General features: G+C 46.7%; 2 protein-coding genes across 3 annotated transcripts; both read right to left on the minus strand.

Annotated features, from left to right (window-relative positions):
* Nucleotides 1-658: 658 nt before the first annotated feature.
* Nucleotides 659-5812, minus strand: ARL9 (ARF like GTPase 9). 2 transcript variants are annotated; one of them, XM_030271544.4, is made up of 4 exons: nt 5452-5812; nt 4883-5051; nt 2047-2222; nt 659-971 (listed from the first exon to the last, which is right to left on the minus strand). In XM_030271544.4, exons 1-4 carry the CDS (start codon nt 5599-5601, stop codon nt 792-794), a joined length of 675 nt encoding a protein of 224 aa, XP_030127404.4. In that variant the 5' UTR covers nt 5602-5812; the 3' UTR covers nt 659-791. The 2 variants fall into 2 exon arrangements, with proteins under 2 accessions (XP_030127404.4, XP_072784592.1); XM_072928491.1 differs by lacking the exon at nt 5452-5812 and adding an exon at nt 3687-3761 and having other exon boundaries at nt 4883-4949.
* A 1890-nt stretch (nt 5813-7702) lies between these two features.
* On the minus strand, nt 7703-21405 carry SRP72 (signal recognition particle 72). Its single transcript, XM_002198069.6, has 19 exons — nt 21240-21405; nt 20129-20249; nt 18372-18495; nt 17424-17567; nt 16536-16647; nt 15457-15488; nt 14771-14895; nt 14603-14660; nt 14292-14423; nt 13766-13894; nt 13195-13267; nt 12578-12642; nt 11541-11636; nt 11003-11106; nt 10313-10390; nt 9561-9698; nt 9248-9285; nt 8775-8934; nt 7703-7956 (listed from the first exon to the last, which is right to left on the minus strand). The coding sequence occupies exons 1-19, from the start codon at nt 21343-21345 to the stop codon at nt 7782-7784; spliced, it is 2010 nt and encodes a 669-aa protein (XP_002198105.3). The 5' UTR covers nt 21346-21405; the 3' UTR covers nt 7703-7781.
* Nucleotides 21406-21823: the final 418 nt, after the last annotated feature.

Here is a 21823-nt window from a genome sequence, read left to right on the forward strand (position 1 = left end):
CAGGGTTTTCACAAGTAAGACTACTTGCTCGAGGACATCTCGGACTAAGCTTAGAATAAGCTGCTCAACCTGATGGACAAGTCTTCCACCTTTGCTGCCAATTTAAATTGAAAGCATCCAGTCACTACCTCTAATTACACCATTTTGGTCTTTTGCCTGTAGGCAAAGAAACAGTTAATATATTACTGCTTTCATTTTCTTGTTCTTACCCACTGAAGAAGCAGTAACCAACCCAATTTCCAGAGATTACCAGTTTGCCACTCCCATAACACCTGGGTCCAACACAGCAGCAAGAATTGTCACTGTCAAAAACACTAGTTGCAGCACTTTAAACTTCTGACACTGTCAAGAAATGAGGACTCATTTTTAACAGAACACCACTGTTGAAAGGGTTCTGTAAAATCTGTGAAGTAAACATATTTCACTTTAACCTGAGACATCAAGCCATGTCAAATTCACTAGATGCAACTTTCTTCCACGGAAGTCAGTGCTTGATTCCTACCTGACATGATATTATCTAACCCATAAACTATATTTTCCCTTAAATCTGCTGCCTGAGAGAGAGACTATTTTTCTCCTACAAATATGCTAAAAATAGACCACTTCTCAAATGTATTTTCAAACCACTATAAATTAAGATTTTCTTACCAACTAGATACCACTTTAAGAGGAATTCCACACCCACCAGAAAAGCATTATCTGCTCATTTCAGCTGCCACACAAGCAAACTGACCATATACTAACACCTGCTCTCCCTCAGCTGCAGACACCATGTTGTAAGAAAAGAGCTGTCACTGTGTTTCCAAAACCAGTTGCCCTATCAGCTCCTTGGCATCCTTCATGCTGGAGGAGATCTCAGAGCCATCTTCTGCCACATGGGTACCAATCAAGAACATCTTCCTCTGGTCCCCAATATCAGACAGAGCCAGAGCATCGTGGATATCAGTGATGCAATATGCACCTTCGAGGTCCTGTTACACAAAAATAAAACAATCCTGTTAGTTGCAAGAGGTGGTGGCACCATTCCTACTTTGAGCCACTGCTTTTGTCCAGGGAGGGAAAGAGTCCCAAAGGTTCTAGGGCACCATTCTTATGTACGTTTTATGAGGTCACTTCCCATGTCCTAGAATGCCTTGGGGAAAAGAGTTAATTTCTAGCCTAATTTCTTCCTGAAGAAATATGGGTACAGTTTTCTATTTCTACACTAATTCTACTGTTTCTGATATCTAAGACCACCTGCAAAAGGCAGACAAAAGCACTGATGGCCCAAGATCCCAGGTGCCCAGCAAAGAGTTACAAGAATAGGGCAAATATCCAACAGTCATGCCCTGCCTACCTTCTCAGACACCAGTGTTTCTGATCCATTTGAGTCTGATGAAACCCAAGCCTGCACTTGTGTTCAAGAGTAACATAAATGACTACTAGTAACGGGACTCAGTTACTAGAAACTTAGAAGGTAACAAGGTAGAGCAAACTGAGCATGTAACCTTGACAGAAGAGAATCTGTGATTAAAACCCTTGGGCCCTTCTGTCATCTGATTGTACCAGAGGCCCAGTTCTTTTCCAGGTACAGCACCAATCACTGAGACTTCCACAAAGATCTTAGGAGGAAGCACTGCCTTGCGAGGAAAGGTGCTCTTCCTCTCAGATTTCAGAAGCAGCCTTAGAAGCAACCAACCAGACAGTCTGAAGGCAAACAACAGTGCTTCACTTTTTAGCTGCTAGGTGCAGTGGTACTTCTAGGCAGATACTCAGCACAGAAACCTAACTTCAGATCTAACTGTGGTCTCCCTTGAAGCTCCCAAACCTTGCAACTGAACAGCAGTTTCCACCCACAGCTCTGATTGCATCTTCACCAAGCACAGGACCTGCATCTTGCAGATCCAAAACACCCTCAGATTCTTTTGTTTTGTGGTCAACAGGTGTGTCAGAAAGACTCCCAGCCTTATGCCCTCCTTAAAGGCATTAAGCGTCTCTTGAAAGGCTTTGTTGCTGTTTCCAAAGTTGTTGCCAGCCCAAGCTGTGGCAGCAGCAGGGAACTCTTACCTGCTTGTTGGCCAAAACTACCACAGGCAGGGTGGAGTTGTTCTGGATTAGTTGATGAAGCAGCTGTTTCGCCATAGGCAGTCTGGCATGATCAGCCGAGTCCACGACATAGACCAACAGCAGCACTTTGGGCAAGTACATCTTCCAGTATGAACGCAGAGATTCACTGCCCCCGACTGGAAGAGAAGACAGCAGCACAGAATTCACCAAATAATTCAAGCAGCACTGCTCCCAGAGGTGCAGACAGCAGGCCCTGGGCCAAAACCATGACATATTTGTATTACCAAAACATCAAAGTATTTTGGCTACTGTACACAAGACTGAAAACAGCTTTATTTTTCCCAGTCATGTCCCATGAAGTATGCTTTGGGGGGGAAAAAAAGTCTTTCCTTTTTAAGCTCTTATCTTGAGAGGATTCTGGGTTCAGTTTCTTCACAGTTGCTTGCTGCCTTGTTGGTTCTTGCTCTCAAGTAAGTAAGGAGAGTAGAAAATGGTTCAGTATCCATAAACACCAAAAGTCCCCATATAGCCTATCTCCAAATGCCCATCTCATTTTAAGACAAAGCAGGTGTACCATTTCCAAAGGAGAAATTCAGCTCTGAGGTGTGGAGGACTCTCATTGTATTTGTATGACACTAAGAACTAGCTCAAAAATCCCACAGTTCTGTCAATAACCAGAGGTGCTTAACAAGGAGAGAAAAATCAAGTCCCAGCAGACTCGTCAGGCAACCCTTTGGAGTAATCTTTGCACAGCATCCATTTCTCCATTTCTCGTGGAGAAATGAGATACAGAGGATCTCTGCTCTGCTGGACACAGAGGAAAGCTGTTCACCTTCAAAACTAGGTCTTAAAACAATTTTCTGGGGAAAGTATTTCAGATTTGTTTTCAGGTCTCTAGGTCTTCTCCAGGCACACTGCAGGACAACTTCCCCAAAGAGTACTGAGGTGCTCAAAAGGCATGTGCAAGCCTCTCAAAAGTAGCAAGTTTTCAAAGCAATCTGGGGTTCCCTCTCACAGGAGCTCTTTTCAAAATTGTCTGACTATACAGCCATCTTTTATTGCCCTCTTTGACTGTTTTGTGTCAAAACAATTTTGCTTTCACTTAAGTCAAAAGGGTTCAGTAGTTTCAAGAATATGGAAAGGGAAGTAGCATTTCCCACTACAGCATGCCTGCCTCTTCAAGTGGCCCAGTGTACCTGGCAGCAGAACTGCCAGTCTGCCACTGTGGAAAGGAGCCAAAGGGCTGTGACTGACGTGTAATTTTTGGGACAGAAGCCCAATTATGTACTGTGATACAGCAGGGCTCAGCAACTGCTCCCTTTGTTATGTGTATTCATGCATAGCATAACCCAGGGGTCAGCAACCTCACAGAGAACATTTTATTTCCTCCAGACTTGTGGGAACTCATCAGAAGCCAGGAGCTGCTAGTACCTGCAGAGGACAAGATACCATCCAGTTATCTGTATGCTGGTACAAAGAAAAAGAACAGTTTTCCACCTGTCTAAGCCAGCAAAATAAAACCCCTGCTGTTTGCTGATCACCTCGTGCCATGCGATCACAGCATAGGCTGCTAACCCCTGGAGTAGGCAATGGTACAGACTGCATAAGTAACCAGATTAGAGAGCCATGCATGGATTTACCTGGCTGAAACTGGCCTGAGACATTGCATTTCCCATGGGTCAGATCGCAGCCATCACATCTCAGGCACTACCAACCTGGACCAGAGAGGGAAGGACGACTCAGAAACAACATGTTCTGCTGTGGTGTGTGCAGTGCTGAGCCCAGACCATCCCCAGGGAGGAGAAGAGACGCTGTGGGTTTCTCTGGGCTCAAACAGGCAAAGCACATCCCAGTAGGAGACACCCTCTTACATACCAGGCCAGGGCCACAGCCTACAAGCATCTCTCTAAAGTTGATCTCCCCAAGCCACTGCAGAGACTCCTATGGCAGTAAGACTGGGAATGAAACTCTGTCTAAGTGGCCTCATCCCCGCCACACCACAAAAACTTACCTGGGAACAGCACAACTCCTTTAGACCTGTTAAAGCTACAGAGGCATCTATTGGCTAGCTGCCAACTGAGCCAGTTGAGCACTGGTACAGCACAGTGCAGAAACAGCAGGAAGCAATGAGCAGCTCCTGCCCTTACAGAAGGCAGGCATTGATGAGGCTGGATGTCAGCCTCTCTGCATCAGGGAGTAACCTCACCCCAGGGCCTCCACCTTTCACACCAGCTAGCTGCACCTCAGAGAGCTGTGATGCACCAAAGGCATCACAGCAGACACCCTCTGCAGGCACAGACAATACCCAAAAATCAGAGCTAATGACGGTACAGAAATTTTAACAAAATGCTACAGACATTCAAAAGATTGTTTAAATACTAGAAAACAGCACTTATGAGGGTTTTGAACAGAAAGGGTACAAAGATTTTCTCTTCCCCCTCTCTTCTTTCACTTATTATTTATTTCTCTGTAGCTCTTGCCCTTTGTCAGACATGAGCACCAAGGAGAAGCAGTACAACAGCTACGGACCATAACACAGGGCTTATTGGGGAAACCTCTGCTGGTTTCACCCAATCAGGTTTATTACTCATCTCTCTCTGGGAGTAGAATTCCCAGAATGTCAGGGCTGAATGAAAACTGGTTTCTAACACCATTGTGTCTTCCCCTTCAAAGAGGCTGGGTAAGAAAGAAGAATCCCCAAGGAGAAAATAATCACAACTTCACATTATCAAAGCAGGCATGTGGGGACATTGAGCTTTTAAACTATGTGCCTGATCCCTTAGGCGCAAGACAGGAACTTACTTAATATGTTCAATACTAAAACAGGTTCACTCACTCTCCAGAAACTCCATCTGGGACTCTTCGGTGTTTACGCAGATGGCATTGAAGCCCTCGGTGGGAGCCATGCTGCGCTTGACGTGGTTAGTTGCCAGGGAGTGCAGAATGCTAGTCTTCCCAGCCCCATCCAGGCCCAGCACCAGGATCTGCTTGCCGTGTCCTTTACCCTGCAAAGCGAGGGGCAGCACAATTAGCCGGGCAGCCGGGGCAAGAGCAAAGCTTAGCAGGGCTGGGGGAAAGAAGGAGGCTGAACAAGGGGCCTGGAGGGCACAGCAAAAGCCCCTTCGCGGTGAAGGGGCTCCTGCGGCACAAGCGCACCGCCGCAGCGACGGGGGATCCCCGGGACACCGGCCGGCCCCGGGCATCGCCGGCAGCAAAGCGGGGAGAGCGGCCCTGGCCCGGCCACCGCCCCGCCGCGGCCCAGGGCACCGCCGGGGAGCGCCAGGGCCGCGGTGGCGGAGGCCCAGGCCGGGCGGGGCGGCGCTGCCACGCCGGGAGCCCCCGGGCGGCCCAGCGGGCGTTCCCCGGCCCCGCGGCCTCGCTCGCCGCCCGACGCGGCCCCGGTACCTGCTCGGCGGCGGCGGCGGCAGCTGCAGAGCGTGCGGGCAGCGAGACGTCGCTCCGCCGGCGGGCCCAGGCCCGGAGCGCCACGGCCGTGCCGCCCGCCAGGGCCAGCGCCGCCCCGCAGAGCGCGGCCGCCCGCAGGCGGGAGTCCATCGCCGCTCCGGCCGCGGGCACCGCTCCGGCCGCGGGCACCGGACACCGCGCACCCGCACCGCGCACGGAGAGCGCCCCCCGCAGCCAGCCGGGCTCCCAGTGCCAGGCTGGAACACGCCAGCGGCAATGAAAGAGAGCGAGCCTTGCCGCGGGCGGCTTCCCGCTGGCACCGGGAAGCCACGGGTTCCGCACACCGGCTGCTGCACCCCCCCGCTCCCACCCTCGCGGGATCTGCTCCCAGCCTGCCTCTGCCTGCGCGCCCAGCTTCGGCGCAGCACTCAGGACACTGTGCAGGTACCCGGGACAGGGCTCCAGCAGTGTCACGAGTCAGCCTTTCCATCAGGCCAGAGCTTCTGCTAGGTTTCAACAGAGAAGACGCCTGAAAAACAGAGCTGCGTTCTCCTCCGCTGTCTCCCCTCCAAACACGGGATTGCTGCAGGACAGGTCGCTCTCCTGTAGTCATCAGCTGCTAAGTGGAGGCATATCGCCCAGGAAAGTAATTTAAAACAACCCTCTTTGTTCAGCACTCAGTTGGCAGCAAGTGCCTGCCAGCCATTCATACAACTGGCTTCTTAGTTTATGCTCTGTTCCTTTGTCTTTCAGACAACACACTTTATTTCAGCCTACTTCTCAGATACTCCCACTGTACACGCAGGGTAAAAAAAAAAATGGATTCTGCATAGTAGATTTTTACTGCCAGGAGACTCAGGAGTTGTTTTTCCCTTCAGCTGCAGTAACATGACCCCTAGTCCCTACCTTTTAAGGCCTTTGCTTTAAATCCTTTCAGAGACAGAAGCTTTTGCCTTTGGGCTGACATCGGACAACCCTCTCCAAGGTGCCATTTCTACCCACTGACAGTCTGTGTCTGGAAAAATGTTTTGGCTACATTCAGATCAAACCAGAATTTTCAAGATGTGAGTTGAGAGATAGTAGTTTAGCATTAATAAGTTTTCAGCAGAATGAGATACATAGTTATAATTCTGTATGATTTCGTATGCTGTTTGCTTAGCTTTACTTGCTCAGGATGAGTAGCTGAATTTGCTGAAGCTTCAGGCTGCAAATCACAAACTTACACCTCCATAGCTGAAATTAGTTTTCCTAGTAATTTTCCTAGTAGCTGGCATAGTGCTGTGTTTTGTCTTTAGTACAGGAAAAATATTGATAACACACTGTTGTTTTCGTTGTTGAAAAATGCGTTTATCCTAACTCCTGGGCTTCTTTTGCTTCCCATGATCTACCAGTGAGTAGGTCATCAGAAGATAAGGACACAACCATCAGCAAAGCTGCAACTTCACAAGAACCATCAACAGCCTTCCTGCATGGACAAACACCTCAGTAAGGTGTTAAAGATCCAGACCAAAATAACCATTGTGCCAAGAGGCATGTGCAAGCTGAATGCAGGATGGGCACTTAAAGTCTCAAAGGTGTAATTTCTTGAGGATTTCCTTTGTTCTGGGTCCCTCTCCAGTGTCACCAAGTTTAAACTGACCTGCTGCTGTAGGAGTCTTTATTTTCATAAACCCAGCACCAAAGACTTGTAGGAACACGGGGTCAAGGCCAAAGGAGGAGGAAGCACACTTCAGACAGCCACACACATTCTGCTCACCTTTGTTTTGCCAAGCCCTTTATAATAAGGCAGCTGGCTTGCAGAAAATGGCACACTGAATCTGCTGCCATACACTTCACCATGCTTTCTCCTAACAGACCTGTTATTCCCTTTCAGCTTATCTTATTCTGTATTGTAAAGCCCAGATGTTGTTTTCTAAGATGCTTTGTGCCTTTGCTCTTTAGTGGTCAATGACTAACTGACATAAAAGACAGTGCCTGCAGCACGCATAGATAAATCTGCTAAACTGACATATGGAAGAGGAGCATGAAACTACATTTTAAGAAATTCTTGATTATCTCGTATCTCTTAGATGTCTGGCTACACAGAAACAGATTTCTTCTTAGGGGCTATGTTTGATGGCAACAACCCAAGTCACAGTGGGGTAAAATGTCAGGAAGTGAACTTGGTGAGCAGACAGATCATGGCATCTACACCAGCCCATCTCCCCCCAGACCACTGACAGACAGGACAGAAATCCAGATGCCAAGAGTCTTTCGCCAGCACGCACTTTTGACCTTTATTCTGCAACCAGCATCACATATTGAAGGAGGGAGGTTACACATCCTGCTTTTTACCACCCTCCTTTAGCCCCTTTCTTCTTTTTCTGCTGCTGTTTCTTCTTGGTGGCTGGGGCACCCGCGGGTTTTTGGTGCCTGGGAGGGATGACGTTACTTGTAGCCGATACAGCTGCCCCGCTGCCAGGCCGAGGGGAGGTAGGTGGGCTGCTGGCAGTTCTACTGGCATCCCTGCATAAAGAGAAGGCACAAGAGAAAAAGGCACCGTGTGGGTTCACAACCACCTGCAAGACATGGTACTAATGCAGGGAGCTGACAGTGAAAAGCAGCAGCTGCCCCATTAGGTAGCAAGCATTATGTATGAGAGGGCACTCATGCAAGGAGAGGCTTCAACATACAGAAGGAGCTGGCAGAGGATGGGAACATGTCTGAAAGGACAGTAATCACCTTCTAACTGATGCTCACTAGATGGTGTAAGTCACTGACAATAAAAGAAATGCTAACTTTTGAATAGACATGTGACAGCTCATGCAACACACAAGAAGCCTTTCAGGTCCCACTCCTAGGCAATGCAAACCCAGCATCCTTCCTCTCAGATGCTAGGCACCATCTTGTTGTCAGGCTTCATACATAATGGTAATTCTTGATTCCAGCTCAAATAATCAGTGTCAGCTTAGAAAGAAGTACAGTGTTTTCTCAAATCATGGCTAATGGTTCTGCAGCTGCCAGAAGCCTTCAAAGTCAATTGCTCAAGAGAAAGCATGCAAAATTCATCTCATTGCCAAAGGAAAAGCACATTAAAAGACTATGAGAATTTAATTTGCACTTTGGCACCTTCAAGCATGCCTATCCTATCACACTGGTTTTCAGGAACCTATAGGGATCTCCAAGGAGAGCAGCTGGTAGCCTGTTCAAGCAGCGAAGTACAATGTCACTTGTGCTACCTGCAGTTGGTGTGGTGACAGAGCTGCAGCAGAGCAGCAGAAAAACCGCCCTCCCAGCTGCCCAGGAGTGAATCCCCCATCAATCCATGCAAAACAGGTACTTACAGTTCAGAGGAGCCAGTTGTGGTTGAACCCTGAGTCCCCTTGCCAACCTGATCCTTCTTCTTGCCCTTCTTCCGTCCACGGTAGTAGGACCGCTCTCGCATTGGAAGCCACCGCTCAGGGTCGGGAGTCACCTTGGGGTCGTAGTTCTTGGGCAGCTTTCCTGCAGAACATCCAGTGCCAAGAAATGAGATCAGGGTCAACACACTAGAGGCATCACCAAGGGACATGCATGGGATGTCGGTAGCCAGGCAGCACAAAGAGACCAGCAACTACATCACCCTATCAGGATGTTACTCCCACTTCTGAGGAAAAATGCCCCACCAAACAAGCTATCATGAAGATCCAGGTTCTCAGAGACACAGTCCTAGCAAAGGGCTCCAGCTCCTAGGGACCTGGGGGCTGGCTATTTGAAGAAAGGATCTGGCGAGCTCTCTGGAGCTGTGCTGTGTCAACAGCTAGGAAATACAACTTACCCTTCTTTTTTTTCTTCTTTTTCTTCACTTCCCCTTGTCTGAAAGGAAAACAAGACATTGTGACATAGCAGAGACAAAGCAGACAAGTTAACTAAAAACTAGCTCTGGAAGAAACTAAACCATTCCCATCTCTCTAAGAAGTTGGTCTGCTGCTACATGAAGTTCCTTGCAGTCAAACAACTCCCTATCCACCAGCCTGCCTTCTACAGCAATGCCTTCACCACACCAAGTGTGGTTCTTGAAGCACCCCAAAGAAGGATGCACCAGAGCTACAGCAATAAAATGAAATAAAAAATAAAGCAGCCTGCTTTACCCTTGCTCCTTCTGCTGGTTGTCTCCAGTGAGCTTCCCAGCTTTCTTCCGAACATAGGTTGCTCCATGGGAGTTCTCCAGCGCATCAACATCTACTTTCAGTGACATGGTGTCTGAGGAAGGCAAGTGTTTGCTAAGACTGCAAGGGAAGAGTTCAGGGATGCAAACGAGCAAGCATAAACACCCATGTTTTACCAGACAGCAAGAGGCAACCTCAGCTTAAATAAATTCTGTCCGTTAACAATGCAGACACCAGACAGGCCTACAGAACTATTTCCATCTCTCTCACTAGCTTCTTACACATTGGGATAAGCTGCTTAATCGCCATCTGCCTCATTTTTCCCTCTTTAATACAGGGAACAGTTTCCTGTGAAAGCAGCTCAGGTGACAAAAGCAGTATGTGAATGAGATTTTGGGAAAGCAAGAGCTTCGCCATATTGTATCAGTCCTGCATTATTACCACAGGTTTAAGATTCTAACAGAAAAGATGCAGGTGCTCTTGTTTTTGGTTCCACCTTGTCTTACTAATTCTCAAAGACAAGGAGGCCAAAGATAAAAGGGTCCTGAGATATCACAGTAATGAAGCCAATTAGAACTAACGTAGCTCCAGACAACTTGACCTGAATATGTAGCTGTTCCAGAGAGGTTCCTTGCCTTTCTTCGTGTAAGAGTGAGTCTCAAGTCCCTGCACAGCTGAAAATCCAAGGAAGCAATACCTTGGAAACACCTCTTTCACCACCATTAAAAGGATACACTTTAGCTTTTTCAGGGTCAACAAGGGAATAGGCAGAGATGAGCTGTGCCAGAGTATGCACATCTTTTGGGTTTTGCCTTTTTAGAGAAAAAAAAAAAAAAAACAAAACAGAAAAGGACCAAGTTACCAATGTTACTCATCTCAAAGACTGCTAACACCACACAGTGGTTGCTGCTGCAGCACAGTTGCTATCTACAGGGACAGGCATGTTAGTATGTGGTCTCCTCCAGAACAGACCACTAAACATCACTGGTGCGGATTAAGGGAGGTGCAGACAATTTCACAATATCATGAAGCAGGCAATAGAAGAGGAAAAACCCAGTAGCAAAGGCAAGTTAACACTCCCCCCAGTAAAAGATCCCATAAAGTGCACAATAGAAACTAAAACCTAGACATACATGTTTGTGTAGCACTAGAAAAAAAAATGCATTCTAGTCCCCAGAGCAATGTTCACTGCACACAAGAGGCTTCAGGGATAAGTCTACCAGGTTTTCAAGTGAACATCAACTACACATCAAATTCATTATCTCCCCTTCTTACAAAATACAGCCTTGCATTGAAGCCCCCATGCAAAAGCAACTCTGAAGGACAGCTACTAGTCAATCAAAATTGTTAGACACTGCCTGCCACCAGACAGTTTGCAGAGGACTCTGGGTGGAGACCTGCTGCTCAGCAACCACCCAACTCACTTCCAGAGTTCCTCCAAGTCGCTGATTGCTTCCTTCTTCCTGCCATGCTTTAGTTTGAAGTTGGCAGCTTCCCTTATCAGTGACAAATGGACAGGAGATTTTGGCTGAAAGACACAGCAGCCATAATTAGTTCCTCATTATCAGAGCATGGAACCCAGCTCTAGCTGGCTTCAACACACCTTTGGCTTGGCCAAAGAGAACTGAGTTAACGTCCTGTCTGCTTTTTGGGAAGTGAGGCAGAACTGTATGTGACAACGCAGCTTGCTGCTCCACCATATTTTCCAATCAGGGAGAAGTCCTGATTGCTACATTTAGGCATCCACTGATGCCACCCTCCTAACCTGAGAGGAGTTGCTGCTCCCTATTTGTAACACATCTAAAATATTACTGATAAATGCTCACAAAACAGGAGCTCACATGTCTCCAAATCCCCAACTGGATAACTGTTGTGGCTACGCATCAACATGAAAAGCTGAATTGGACTGGCTAGAAAATCCAGGTCAGATTCTTGCACATTAGCTCCCCTGGTCTGACTTGCCTGGTGTTGCTGATACCACTGGATAGCCTGTGTGAAGACTTCAATTGCACTGTCAATATCCTCTTCATGACTGTACATTGTCACCAACGCAGACACCTGCAAACATTCAAGAGCAGTAAACAGCAGATCTTCATGCAAATTGTCTACAGCCAGAGTCTCAGCAGTTAAACAATGGGATTTCCCAAAAACAGAGTCAGTGTGAGCTTTCTGCCCTGTCCCTAAAGAACAGCTGTGGTAACAGGCAGGATACCCAGGCTACATCTTCCTACCCAAGTCACTCCCAAAGGAACATCCCCAACATTTTCTCCTATGGTATAAGCTTAAGATTGCATTCATAGAAGGAACTTTCCTGTCTTGTCACTTTATTTGCTTACCACAGGACTCAGTTTCATTAGAAAATATTTTTCTTTCCCCATTCTCTACCCCAAGAGCTATGAAAAAAGAAATCAGCACTAAAGAGATTATAAGGATACCGTCCATTTGCTGACATCCCAGTCACAAGTAGAGGTGACTCAGGGCAAGAAGCTGTTATTGTTAAGTTGTAAGTATTGTCAGTCACACTTACAATTGGAGCAGATCCAACTATCAGCCCCTGTTCAAGATGCTCATGCTGAACATGAGAGCATTTACTCTTTTCTGAATAGCAGGTGTGGATAAGCATGCAGATCAGGGTGATGCTGCAGGGATGGGAAACAGCACTTTCCCCCTAAGGCCTGCTGTCCTAAAGCTGCTTCTAAAACGTCCCAACAGTACCTACCAGCAACCAGCACTTGCTTCAGTCATGTTATGCAAGTAAATCCAGGCAACATGCAGGTAGTGGGAACATAGGCAGAGAGCATCTCTCTGACAGGCAGAGTACTTCTGTGACTACGTTCAGGCTACCTGAAGCAAGTTATAATACCACCTTTGTCCAAGATAAGGAATCCTGCAGACACTCAAGTCAAGTGGCAGCCATGGGGGAGGCAAAAAGGAGCAAGCAGTGCTAAGCTCTCCTACAAGGGAAAAACCTTACACAGTCCAGACGGAGTTTTGCTTACCATACCAGGCTTGTGCTGCAGTTCTTCTATGCTCCTCAGGATCATGCAGGCTTTGGTGACACTGCCTAGAAGACAAGGAAGAACACACTCTGAATGGCATCACAACACCTGATCCCACCAGTGAACTTTGAGCCAAAGGTAAACAATGGGGACAGAACAATTCCCCTTCTCACAACCTGTCCCCCACTGCAGAAGTTAAGGACAGGCCTCCACACAATGGACCCTTCTGCTCTTGTCACACACTGCAAGGGTTCAGGAGCAAGCTTTGGCTACCAGGCAGTTCTCTTCAGGCTCAAGTCTGTGCTGCCTGACTGCATACAGGAATGATACCAATATGGAGCCTCACACTGCTCCCAAAATTATCCTGCCCCAGAAGAGATACAGCATTTCACAGAGACTGTGGGCATTTCTGCCAGCAATCTGTGGAGCCTGTGTATCCCGATATTAGCTATCAGCATCATCCTGCTAAATATATCTATTACTTGACTGAAAGTATCTCTGCTCTGCACCCCTGTCACAACAGTGCCTGTAGCAAAGATTGCCCTGAAGTCTGGGTTTCTTACCCTTGTACCCTTGTCATGTGCAGACACTTCCCAACAAAGGAGGACACTAGATACCTTGAGCAATTTTTAGTTGGGCCATCGTCAGCTTGATCTCAGCTGCATTGGCAGGGTGCTGGTCTGCAAAGTCCTGAGAGTCAGAAGAAACAACAATTCAACTTGTGTGTGGGCACCAGGCTGCTGCTGCTTTGGTGAATCATATGTCGTGCTCAGTCACAGCAAGCTGGCAAGAGCCAAAGAAAGCTTTCCAGCACAGGCAGGTTTCAGCATACAACAGAGAAGGTCCCCCAAGTGTGCCCTTTCAGATTTCTGTCCCAGGCCACTCATTCCCTCCAAAGAAGGGTGTCGCAAACTGCTTGTAAGCAGAGTAGAAAAGCCTAGTTATTACCCTAGAAGTTTACTACAGCTTCATAAGCATAAAAATCAGAGGTGTAAGGGAACTATTTCCCTTTAAAAGCAGAATTGTTAATTGAGTGTGAAGGCTTTCCAGCAGCATTCAACCAAACCAAAATAAGGAGTCAGATACCCCTGGAAATTTAAATCAAACAAAACAAACTAAGGGAAAACAGCACAGAAAAACACAATGTACAGGTTTAAATGGTGTGTGGCCAAATTTCTCTTAACCTACCTGCAGAAGCCCTACGGCCTTTGCATGCTGCTTCTCACGACACAGCTGGGCTGCCTGGATAAGCACAGGGAGCAGATGCTCGGGGCTCTGGGACTGCAGGCTTGCTGACAGCTTGCGGCATTGATCTGCCTGGAGTGGAAAGAGAGAACATACTTTTCTCAACCTCTGTAAGCACCTTACACAGGGCTAGGAAACCAACAGTATCTAAGAGGAGATACTAGTGGTGATTCCCCTGAAATGAGTACACAGAACCAAGAAGTCCTCTTAGTGGCCCTTCAGATACATCTAAGAACTCCCACATCCTTTTTGTCTTCTAGTTATCTCCACACCATCCTCCCTACAGCAATGCCCAAGTCACTAAACAGACAGTTGTGCTTTTAGGGATGATTTTATTTTTCTGCTTACTTATGTGCCTAAACGAAGTCATCCTAGCTTCTGAAACAGAACAGCTGCAGCTCCATTTTTGCCTAGTCAAACTCCTATGGATTTAATCCATAGCTACTTATTGCAGATCAGTTTCCCCTACCTGGTTAGTGTACATTGCAAGCAAAGCTTTGTTGAATTCAATCGCCTGGAGCTGCTTCTTGGAGAGTTTATGCTCAACACCTTCTGCATTGGTCAGTTTCACCTTTTTCTTTGAATCAAAGACATTTTGGTCCTGCAAAAATCACACACCATGAGAAGATTTCACTACATTCCTTGAAGAAGAAAAGGTCCCTGGGTCTGCAATTTAACTACTGTTTAAGAAAACATCTTTACTGATTATCTCCCCTCTCTCCACAGAAGCAGAGGAACAAGCTGACTAACCACAATGAAAGTGGCAATGTAATTCTATACCTTGTTAATTGTGATGATATTATTTGCAATGACAGCAAGGAGTCCTACATCTGTTGGCCTGCAGATAAGAAAAGCAGAAAGCATACTGTTACTGAACAGCAGTCTCTCATAGATGGAAGGCTGAGGATTTGTTTTAAAAACAAACACAACTCTACAAAAAACCGTTACTTCAACTTGATTATTTGATTGTAGAGCTGTAGCGCATCCTCTGTACGCCCCTGCAGCTGCATGATATAAGCCATCTGACCGTGAATAATAGCCAGTTCAGCCTCAATGTCTTCTTCTGTCACATCCTGAAGGAAAATCAAAGCAAAAAGTAAAAAGCTGCTATCTCACCTCTCTTCCAGCTTCCACATTCTGTTGCAACCATCTGTGAGCATTCCTGGGCAGTATTAGCAGCAAAGTACCCCAGCTACCACAGGTGAAGGTTGCAGCCACAGCACAAACATAAGCATATCTGAGTTAAACTAGAAGAAAGCTGACACACTCCAGCTAGAATCTGAAGATTACCTTAACTTGTACGTTCAATCTGCCGCTCTGCAACAATTGGCTACAAATTCCCTGTTTGTCGCCACCCACTCAGCACGTTCATCCCTAGCAGGGGTAGGTCACAGGGAGGTTTCAGACAACCTGCACCCTTCTACTTGCATCACAAGAGGCAACTATACAAGGAGCACAGCAGCAAACAGCCTGTGGTGTCAGCTGCCCTCCTGCAACAGTCATGATGGCAGCCCCAGCCTCACAAGCTGGTACCAGCAGAGCAGCCCTGGCTCTGGCTCTCTGCACTTTGTGACTGCACCCTCACTTCCCCTGCTGCAAAGCAAACACTCTCCAGAACAACACCAGGAACTTACAGAGTCTTCTGACAGCGACTGGCGGCACAGCTCTACAAGAAAAAACAAATTGAAAACCACAATTTAGAAGGCTTTTAGGGGAAAAAAAAGCCAGGCAAGAAGCATGAGGGAACATAGAACCTTCTCATGTATCCCTGAAACTTCTGCAGCACTACAAGGGCACAGCAGACTACCAGTCTGATGATGAATGGGACTATACATAAGAGAGCAGACTATGAGATGCAGAAGAACTATCAAAGGCACAGAAGATAGTGTCCCTCCAAGACACTAATTTTCTCTTCTGAGCAAACTTCCTTAGACCTAGCTCCTGATTCTTCTCATAGGGATCAGTTGCAACTGCTCACCAGTCTCGTGAGTTAAGCGCTGCAAGCCTGCAATATTCAGCTGACACAACACTCTTTATGGGGCAGCAATTCTGTTAGTTTACAGTACCCATACTAGTCACTTCTTTACTTTCTCATACTTCACCAGAATATCACTTGTTTGCTCTCCAAAGGACTACTATCAAAGGACATAGGCTCAAATTAAACATGCTTATCAGTTGTATGGGACACTTATTATTCTTCATCAAAACTGGGACAGAACTGACCTATTTATCTGTAAAAGCAATTAGATCAGACAGAACTAGTCCTTCCTAGTTCTCTCCCCAGATTTTTTTTTTTAAACACACAAAATCCCCCTTTCACCCCATAGAAAAGAAATCCTCTTTGCTAAAAAGCTCCTTTACTAGCTTATACACATTCATTCCATGAAGTATTTTGAACTTTTATAGCATGTATTCAAGTACATACTCATATTAACAAAATCTCATCTCATGCTTATGAGATTACACTCACATCTACTTCCTGCTTCAAAAAAATGCACGAACTTATTGAATACAAATCAGGGGGCTGTAGGAGAGGCAGGACATGCTGCAAAAGAGTTGCAGAGGAATACTTGTCCAAAAACACCAGCTTCACAACAAATCCTGCTGCTGGTCAGTTTTTAAATTCTCAAAATTTCCTCTGATTTCTGTCTACAGAGAGCAAATAACTACTTCTACCACACAAAGCTTCCCTCTCACCTCACCAAGCTTTTACCTTCTGCTTTTTGTAGTTTTTTCATTGCTTCATTCAGCTTTCCTTGCCCAATCAATGCACATGCACTGTTATAACACAGCTCGTAGGTAGCCTCTCGAAGGCCTAAATCCTCCTAGCATGAAAAATAAATATAACATTACATAAGCATAAAAACCAACAGATTTAACAGGCAACAGACACAAACCAGTCCTCCTGTACATTCAAACTAATCCTTGAAAAATAAATTTAAAGAGCAAATTTAACAACACACATATCTGGCAAGTAAGTTGCAGCACAAAGGATCTTCCCTTACACTGCACAAAGTCAGAGGCAACTGACAAGGCAGCAAGGAAACTCCAGCCTGAACCTGGGGACTACTTAGGCTGGTGCAAGAGGGCAACTAAGAACTGCTTGTCTAGATAATTAAAAAGTGGATCCACAGCACTGAACAGAAAGCTGAACATCCTGTGTGCACCTCTAAAGACAAGAACTTCTAAGCAAATGTGAACATTATAATATTCATTGTTCATTAACAAAAATATTCCCAAGCATGGCTGGGTGACCAGAGCAGCTAGGCTTTAACTCTGGGCAAGAGGGTAATGAGAGAGAAAAGTGCTAGTCACCACAGTGTTCTGCTAATGCAGGTTCAGAACGATCTACTTCCTGCTCTGCTGTAACACCTAAAGTACAAGCTCTCTAGAGATCAAAGGTGAAGTATAATTCATAAATAACAACAGCATTTATTCCTTCATACAGGGAAAACTACTAAGTGATCTTCAACATGCTCACATATCTTTATGACTCAGGACACACTCGTCTTCTGTTCAGTATCCACAATTCCAATACAATTTGCATTCCTTTATTCCTTGGCTCTGACTCTTACACCCAAAGACATACATACTCACTTACTGGCACCACCTTCTCCCACGTGCTTTGTGCTGCCACAACAGCAGAGAGGTTGGTTTTTCTCTCCTCCTCATACTCATCCTGGGAGTTGCGGATGAGATCCCTGTACGCGGCCAGACAATCATCATAACGCTCCAGTCTGTACAACTGAGAAAGGAAAGGGATTAACCCTCAGAAGAGCATTATTCTGTGCATGCTGGTAACTACAGCCTCCTTCCTCCCTCCCCATGGACTGGGGGCAGCAGAACATCATATGTTTTAAGCTGAACATAACTAACATTTGCATCTACCTTTAAGGGCAAGCTATGTAGACTACACTTGCAAGGACTCAAGCAATGACACCAGATACCTGCACAAAAATGACACAGCTCCTACTCCTAAAACAGCTTCTTTAAAAGCAGCAGTTTACTCAGTTTTGTCCTCAAAACAGCCTTCTTCCAAATTAGATCGCCTCTCTAAGAAAGAAATTAAATGAATGGTCTTTTATGCAGCTGAGAGAAGATAGCCAATTCTTCACAAAACTGTTCTGATCAACCAGGAAAAAAAGAAGAGGAAAACACATAACTTCTTTTCCGCATCACTTTTAATGCCTGAGACATCAGGTCCCACAAACCATTCCTGAACAGGTATCTAATGCAATGTGGCTGAACCACAAACAAATCCCATCAGATCTCTTTCTTTCTCAATCAGATGGCTAATATCAGGCCAGACCCAGGAAGGGAACAGAAGTCACAAATGGTTTGTGACTTTGGTTCTGTGGGAAGGAGATGATGACACTGCCTCCAGAAATAGGCAACTGAAACTTCACAGAAGTTTGAGCAGCTGGAACCGTACCTGTCCTTACCTTCAAGCCAGAGAAGGAAATTCTATCCCCATACTTGCCCCCCATTAGAGGAGGGACAAGGCATCCAGCATATGAAACTCCCGCCAGGAAGAAAAGCTTGTAATTACCACTTGTCCATAAAGCTCCTTTAGTTTGTCTGTCTGCTGACTGGCACTCTGAATGGTCTTGAGAGCACTTTCAATACGATTCAACCTGTATTCACAGTAGGCCTTCTCAAAGGCAATAACATCACTGCAAGGACAAGACAAAGGCTGACAGCAAGCACTAGAGTTTCCATTTAACAACATGTACTCACATATAACCCCCCCAAAAAAGGGTTCCCTTTAAATGGCATTTACACACACACTGTACTCCAAATCCTCTCTGTTCCAGGCTGCCTACTAATTATGCTAATCAAATGCTCAAAAGGTAAAACAATAGCAAACTTCATTCCGTGGCATTTTCTTAAGGAGAAAGCATTACACTGCAATGAAACATTGTTACAGCAAACTTTAAAGATAACAGACTCACAGAGAGAGGAGAAGGTATAAAACAGTCCTGCTTACAGACTGATACCAAGACAAAGGTAATGTTAACCTATTTTGAAATATGATTGGAGCAGAACTTCAACAAAAGGGTTTGCTTTTGCCAACATAAATTGGCTTCAAAGCAAGCTCACACCAGCAGGGAAGCATTCTCAAAGAAGCACAGCCTTGAATGCTATGTTCCACCTACCACCCTGAGTTACCACTTAAGCCAAAGGAAAATTAATCAGAAATTCCTTCAGTTCATGCCTGGGGCCACTTATTATCAGCTTTACTTTGCCTATTTAAAATGATCTCGATTAAACTGAGTATTAAGGAAGTTTGAAAATTAAAGGCATTTAGAATTAAACCAAAGCAGCAGGATAGGAAAACTTCAAGACAAACCAAAAACCACCACTTTCCTTGTTCTGCAGGACATGGACACACAGTAGAATGAGCAAAAGACAAAAGAAGTTATTGGAAGAACTCTGAAACCAGTTAATACAAAAAAAAAAAAAAAAAACAAACCAAAAAAACCCCAAACTTCTCCTTACCATATAATAAAATAATAAGCTAAAAAACTTGAAAAACTTGAATTAAACCCCTTTTGTCCCAGGAAAGAAGGAATTGGTGAACAGGGTAATTATGTGTTATTCAGATGCAAACAAAAACAAAGGTATGTTTCATCACACTGATAACTTCAACACACCTTTCTGGGAATTTCCTTAATAAGAACAGCATCTGAAACACAAAAATTTTGCTGCCAGCCAGTTCTCGGGTAGTACTTTTCATCCTTGTCATTGCACAAAGAGCATCCTTATGAGGAACAAAATTAGAATCTTAAGAACACAAATGAGAAGCTTGACTTGTTCTCAAACACCATTTGTCTCCAGTGTGCTGGTTTTGAGAGGATGCATAAAGGGCTTGCACCACCCCAAAAGCTGAGGCAGTTCCTTCAGGCTGGCAAAGCAAAGGACCCCAAGGAGCCATATGATGAAACAGCCAAGCAAAGCCAACAGCTCACTGCCACTTCCCTCCCAGAGAGATCTGTCCCCTTCCCTTGTATCAGCCATGATACCCAGCCACATCTACAAGCAGAATCAGCACATGAAGGTGGCTAAAAACAGGGACAATCCCTTCAACAGTAACAGCAAGATGTTGGACTGCCTCAAACTTGACCAGACCCTGTCTCACCCCCTCCCATAAATAAACGTGTCACTGAGAAGACCAACTCCAATGTCTCTGAGCATATCCTAATCTTTATTTTGCTGCATTATTAGTCCCCTCCACTGAAGCCGCAGCAGCTTCTCAAGGACTCAGGAGTTTCATATTTTTGTAGAGCACAGCAAGACACAACTCACCTGGTTAACACTTTAGTGTGGGTATTGATTACACCAAGGGCTTCCTTGAAGTTCCCATTCTGGATAAGACACACTACTTTACACTGAAGCGCTGTCACGTCATCTTTGTTGATCTGCAGTACTGGAGAAGAAACCATTTTCAACACAATGATGCAACCCAGGCTTTGTAAGAGACTCATATTATTAGAGCTGCAAAAACCCATCTTGGAGAGTGGTCACACAAACTTAAAGCATCCTGGCATGGCTTGCTTTGGCCCAGATCATGAAACAAACCCCAGCAGGATAAAATAATCCAGTATAAATCCTGAACTTACCAGAAGCATGCACTGTGCTAACATGTCTGGAAGAGAGCTGCACCAAAGAACCTGGGCAAACATTTCCTTGGCATGTCACTTCCAGGCAAAGAACACAGTGCCAAGGCCCCAGTGCCATGTAAAGGATACTCAGGAAGGAAAACAGCTGGTACAGAAGAACAGTCTGGCTCTTGTCAGGGAGTCACTGTACACTCTAAAACTTTCTGCCAGTGGATGACAGTGAGTGAGAACTAGAAGAGAATCATGTGTTTTGCTATTTGATTTGTTTTCAGGGATGCCAGCTTTTCCAGGACAGGAGATGAATCCCTACTGCCTACCAGCAACACAGACAGAACTTATAACCACAACGTGCCTTATGCTGCAATCCCGTTTTGGATGCCTAGCCACCAAAACAACACATCTCAACATGAACTCTCTCTTTCTAGCAAATTGTTGCTCTTGCTCCCAAGTCAGTTAGTCCATTTGCACAACACCACTCCTCCAGTTCCCGGAGGAAAAGCCCTCCTTCCTCCCACGATCAAAACGGAAGGAAAACCCACGAGTAACTCCGAAGGTTTAACCCACAGCAAGGGATGCTTGATGCAACACAAGGACCCGATGGTCACGGTACAGCAGCGGAGCCCAGGCCCGGCTGCCCCTCTTCCCTCGACCCCAACACCGTAAGATCCCCGCAGCCCTGCACGACGCCTACGGACGGCCACCACCCCCCACACCGCAGCGACCCTCCACAAGGCCAACGCGCCCGGGCAGAGACCGCAGACCCGCGGGGCGGGGGCCGGCACTGTCGCCGCACTCACTCTTATTGACGGACTTGAGTGCGCGGGCGAAGTCGCCGTTCTGGCCGCAGCGGTTCACCTCGCTCCAAAGCCCCGCGGCCGCCGCCACCCCCGCGGCCGCCGCCATCTTGGCACCGGGACCAGACACACGTCGCGGGGGCGGCGCTGCGCCGGAAGCGGAAGTGCCGAGCGGGGCCCCGCCCCCGACCGGCGTCCGTGCCGTTCCGGCAGCCCCGCCCTGCCCGGCGCCGCCCCGGGCGCTGTGCGTGTGCCTGGGATGCACAGCTTCCCGCCGCTGGGAATGCCGTGTGCCTGCGCTGCACAGCTTCCCGCCGCTGGGAATGCCGTGTGCCCGGGCCGCACAGCTTCCCGCCGCTGGGAATGCCGTGTGCCCGGGTCGGCGCAGTTCTGCACCCGGCAGCCCCGGTGGTGTGTATGCACTGCGGAAGGAGAGGCTGGGGAGCAGCGCTGCAGAAAGGGAGCTGGGGGTCCTGGTCCATGGCATTGAATGTGAGTCATTGTGCCCTGGCAGCCAGGAGGGCCAACCCTGCCCTGGGGACATCAGGCACAGCTGGGCAAGGGAGGGATTTGTCCTGCTCTGCTCT

Source organism: Taeniopygia guttata, chromosome 4, assembly GCF_048771995.1.
Source record: "Taeniopygia guttata chromosome 4, bTaeGut7.mat, whole genome shotgun sequence".
In the NCBI taxonomy this organism is placed as follows: domain Eukaryota; kingdom Metazoa; phylum Chordata; class Aves; order Passeriformes; family Estrildidae; genus Taeniopygia; species Taeniopygia guttata.

Bases quoted from the DNA above. Each gene is read 5' to 3' on its own strand.
- SRP72 (XM_002198069.6), bottom strand. From the start codon at position 21,345: ATGGCGGCGGCCGCGGGGGTGGCGGCGGCCGCGGGGCTTTGGAGCGAG. The intron at 13,895-14,291 runs GTAGGGGAAACT...TTTCCACTCCAG, and splicing joins TTGCAATGTACACTAACCAG to GCAGATCAATGCCGCAAGCT. The intron at 10,391-11,002 runs GTGAGTTGGGTG...TTCTCTAAAAAG, and splicing joins GACTTGGAGGAACTCTGGAA to GCAAAACCCAAAAGATGTGC.
- ARL9 (XM_030271544.4), bottom strand. From the start codon at position 5,601: ATGGACTCCCGCCTGCGGGCGGCCGCGCTCTGCGGGGCGGCGCTGGCC. The intron at 2,223-4,882 runs GTGAGTGAACCT...CTTCTCTTCCAG, and splicing joins CCAGATGGAGTTTCTGGAGA to TCGGGGGCAGTGAATCTCTG. The intron at 972-2,046 runs GTAAGAGTTCCC...TTTGTGTAACAG, and splicing joins TAGTTTTGGCCAACAAGCAG to GACCTCGAAGGTGCATATTG.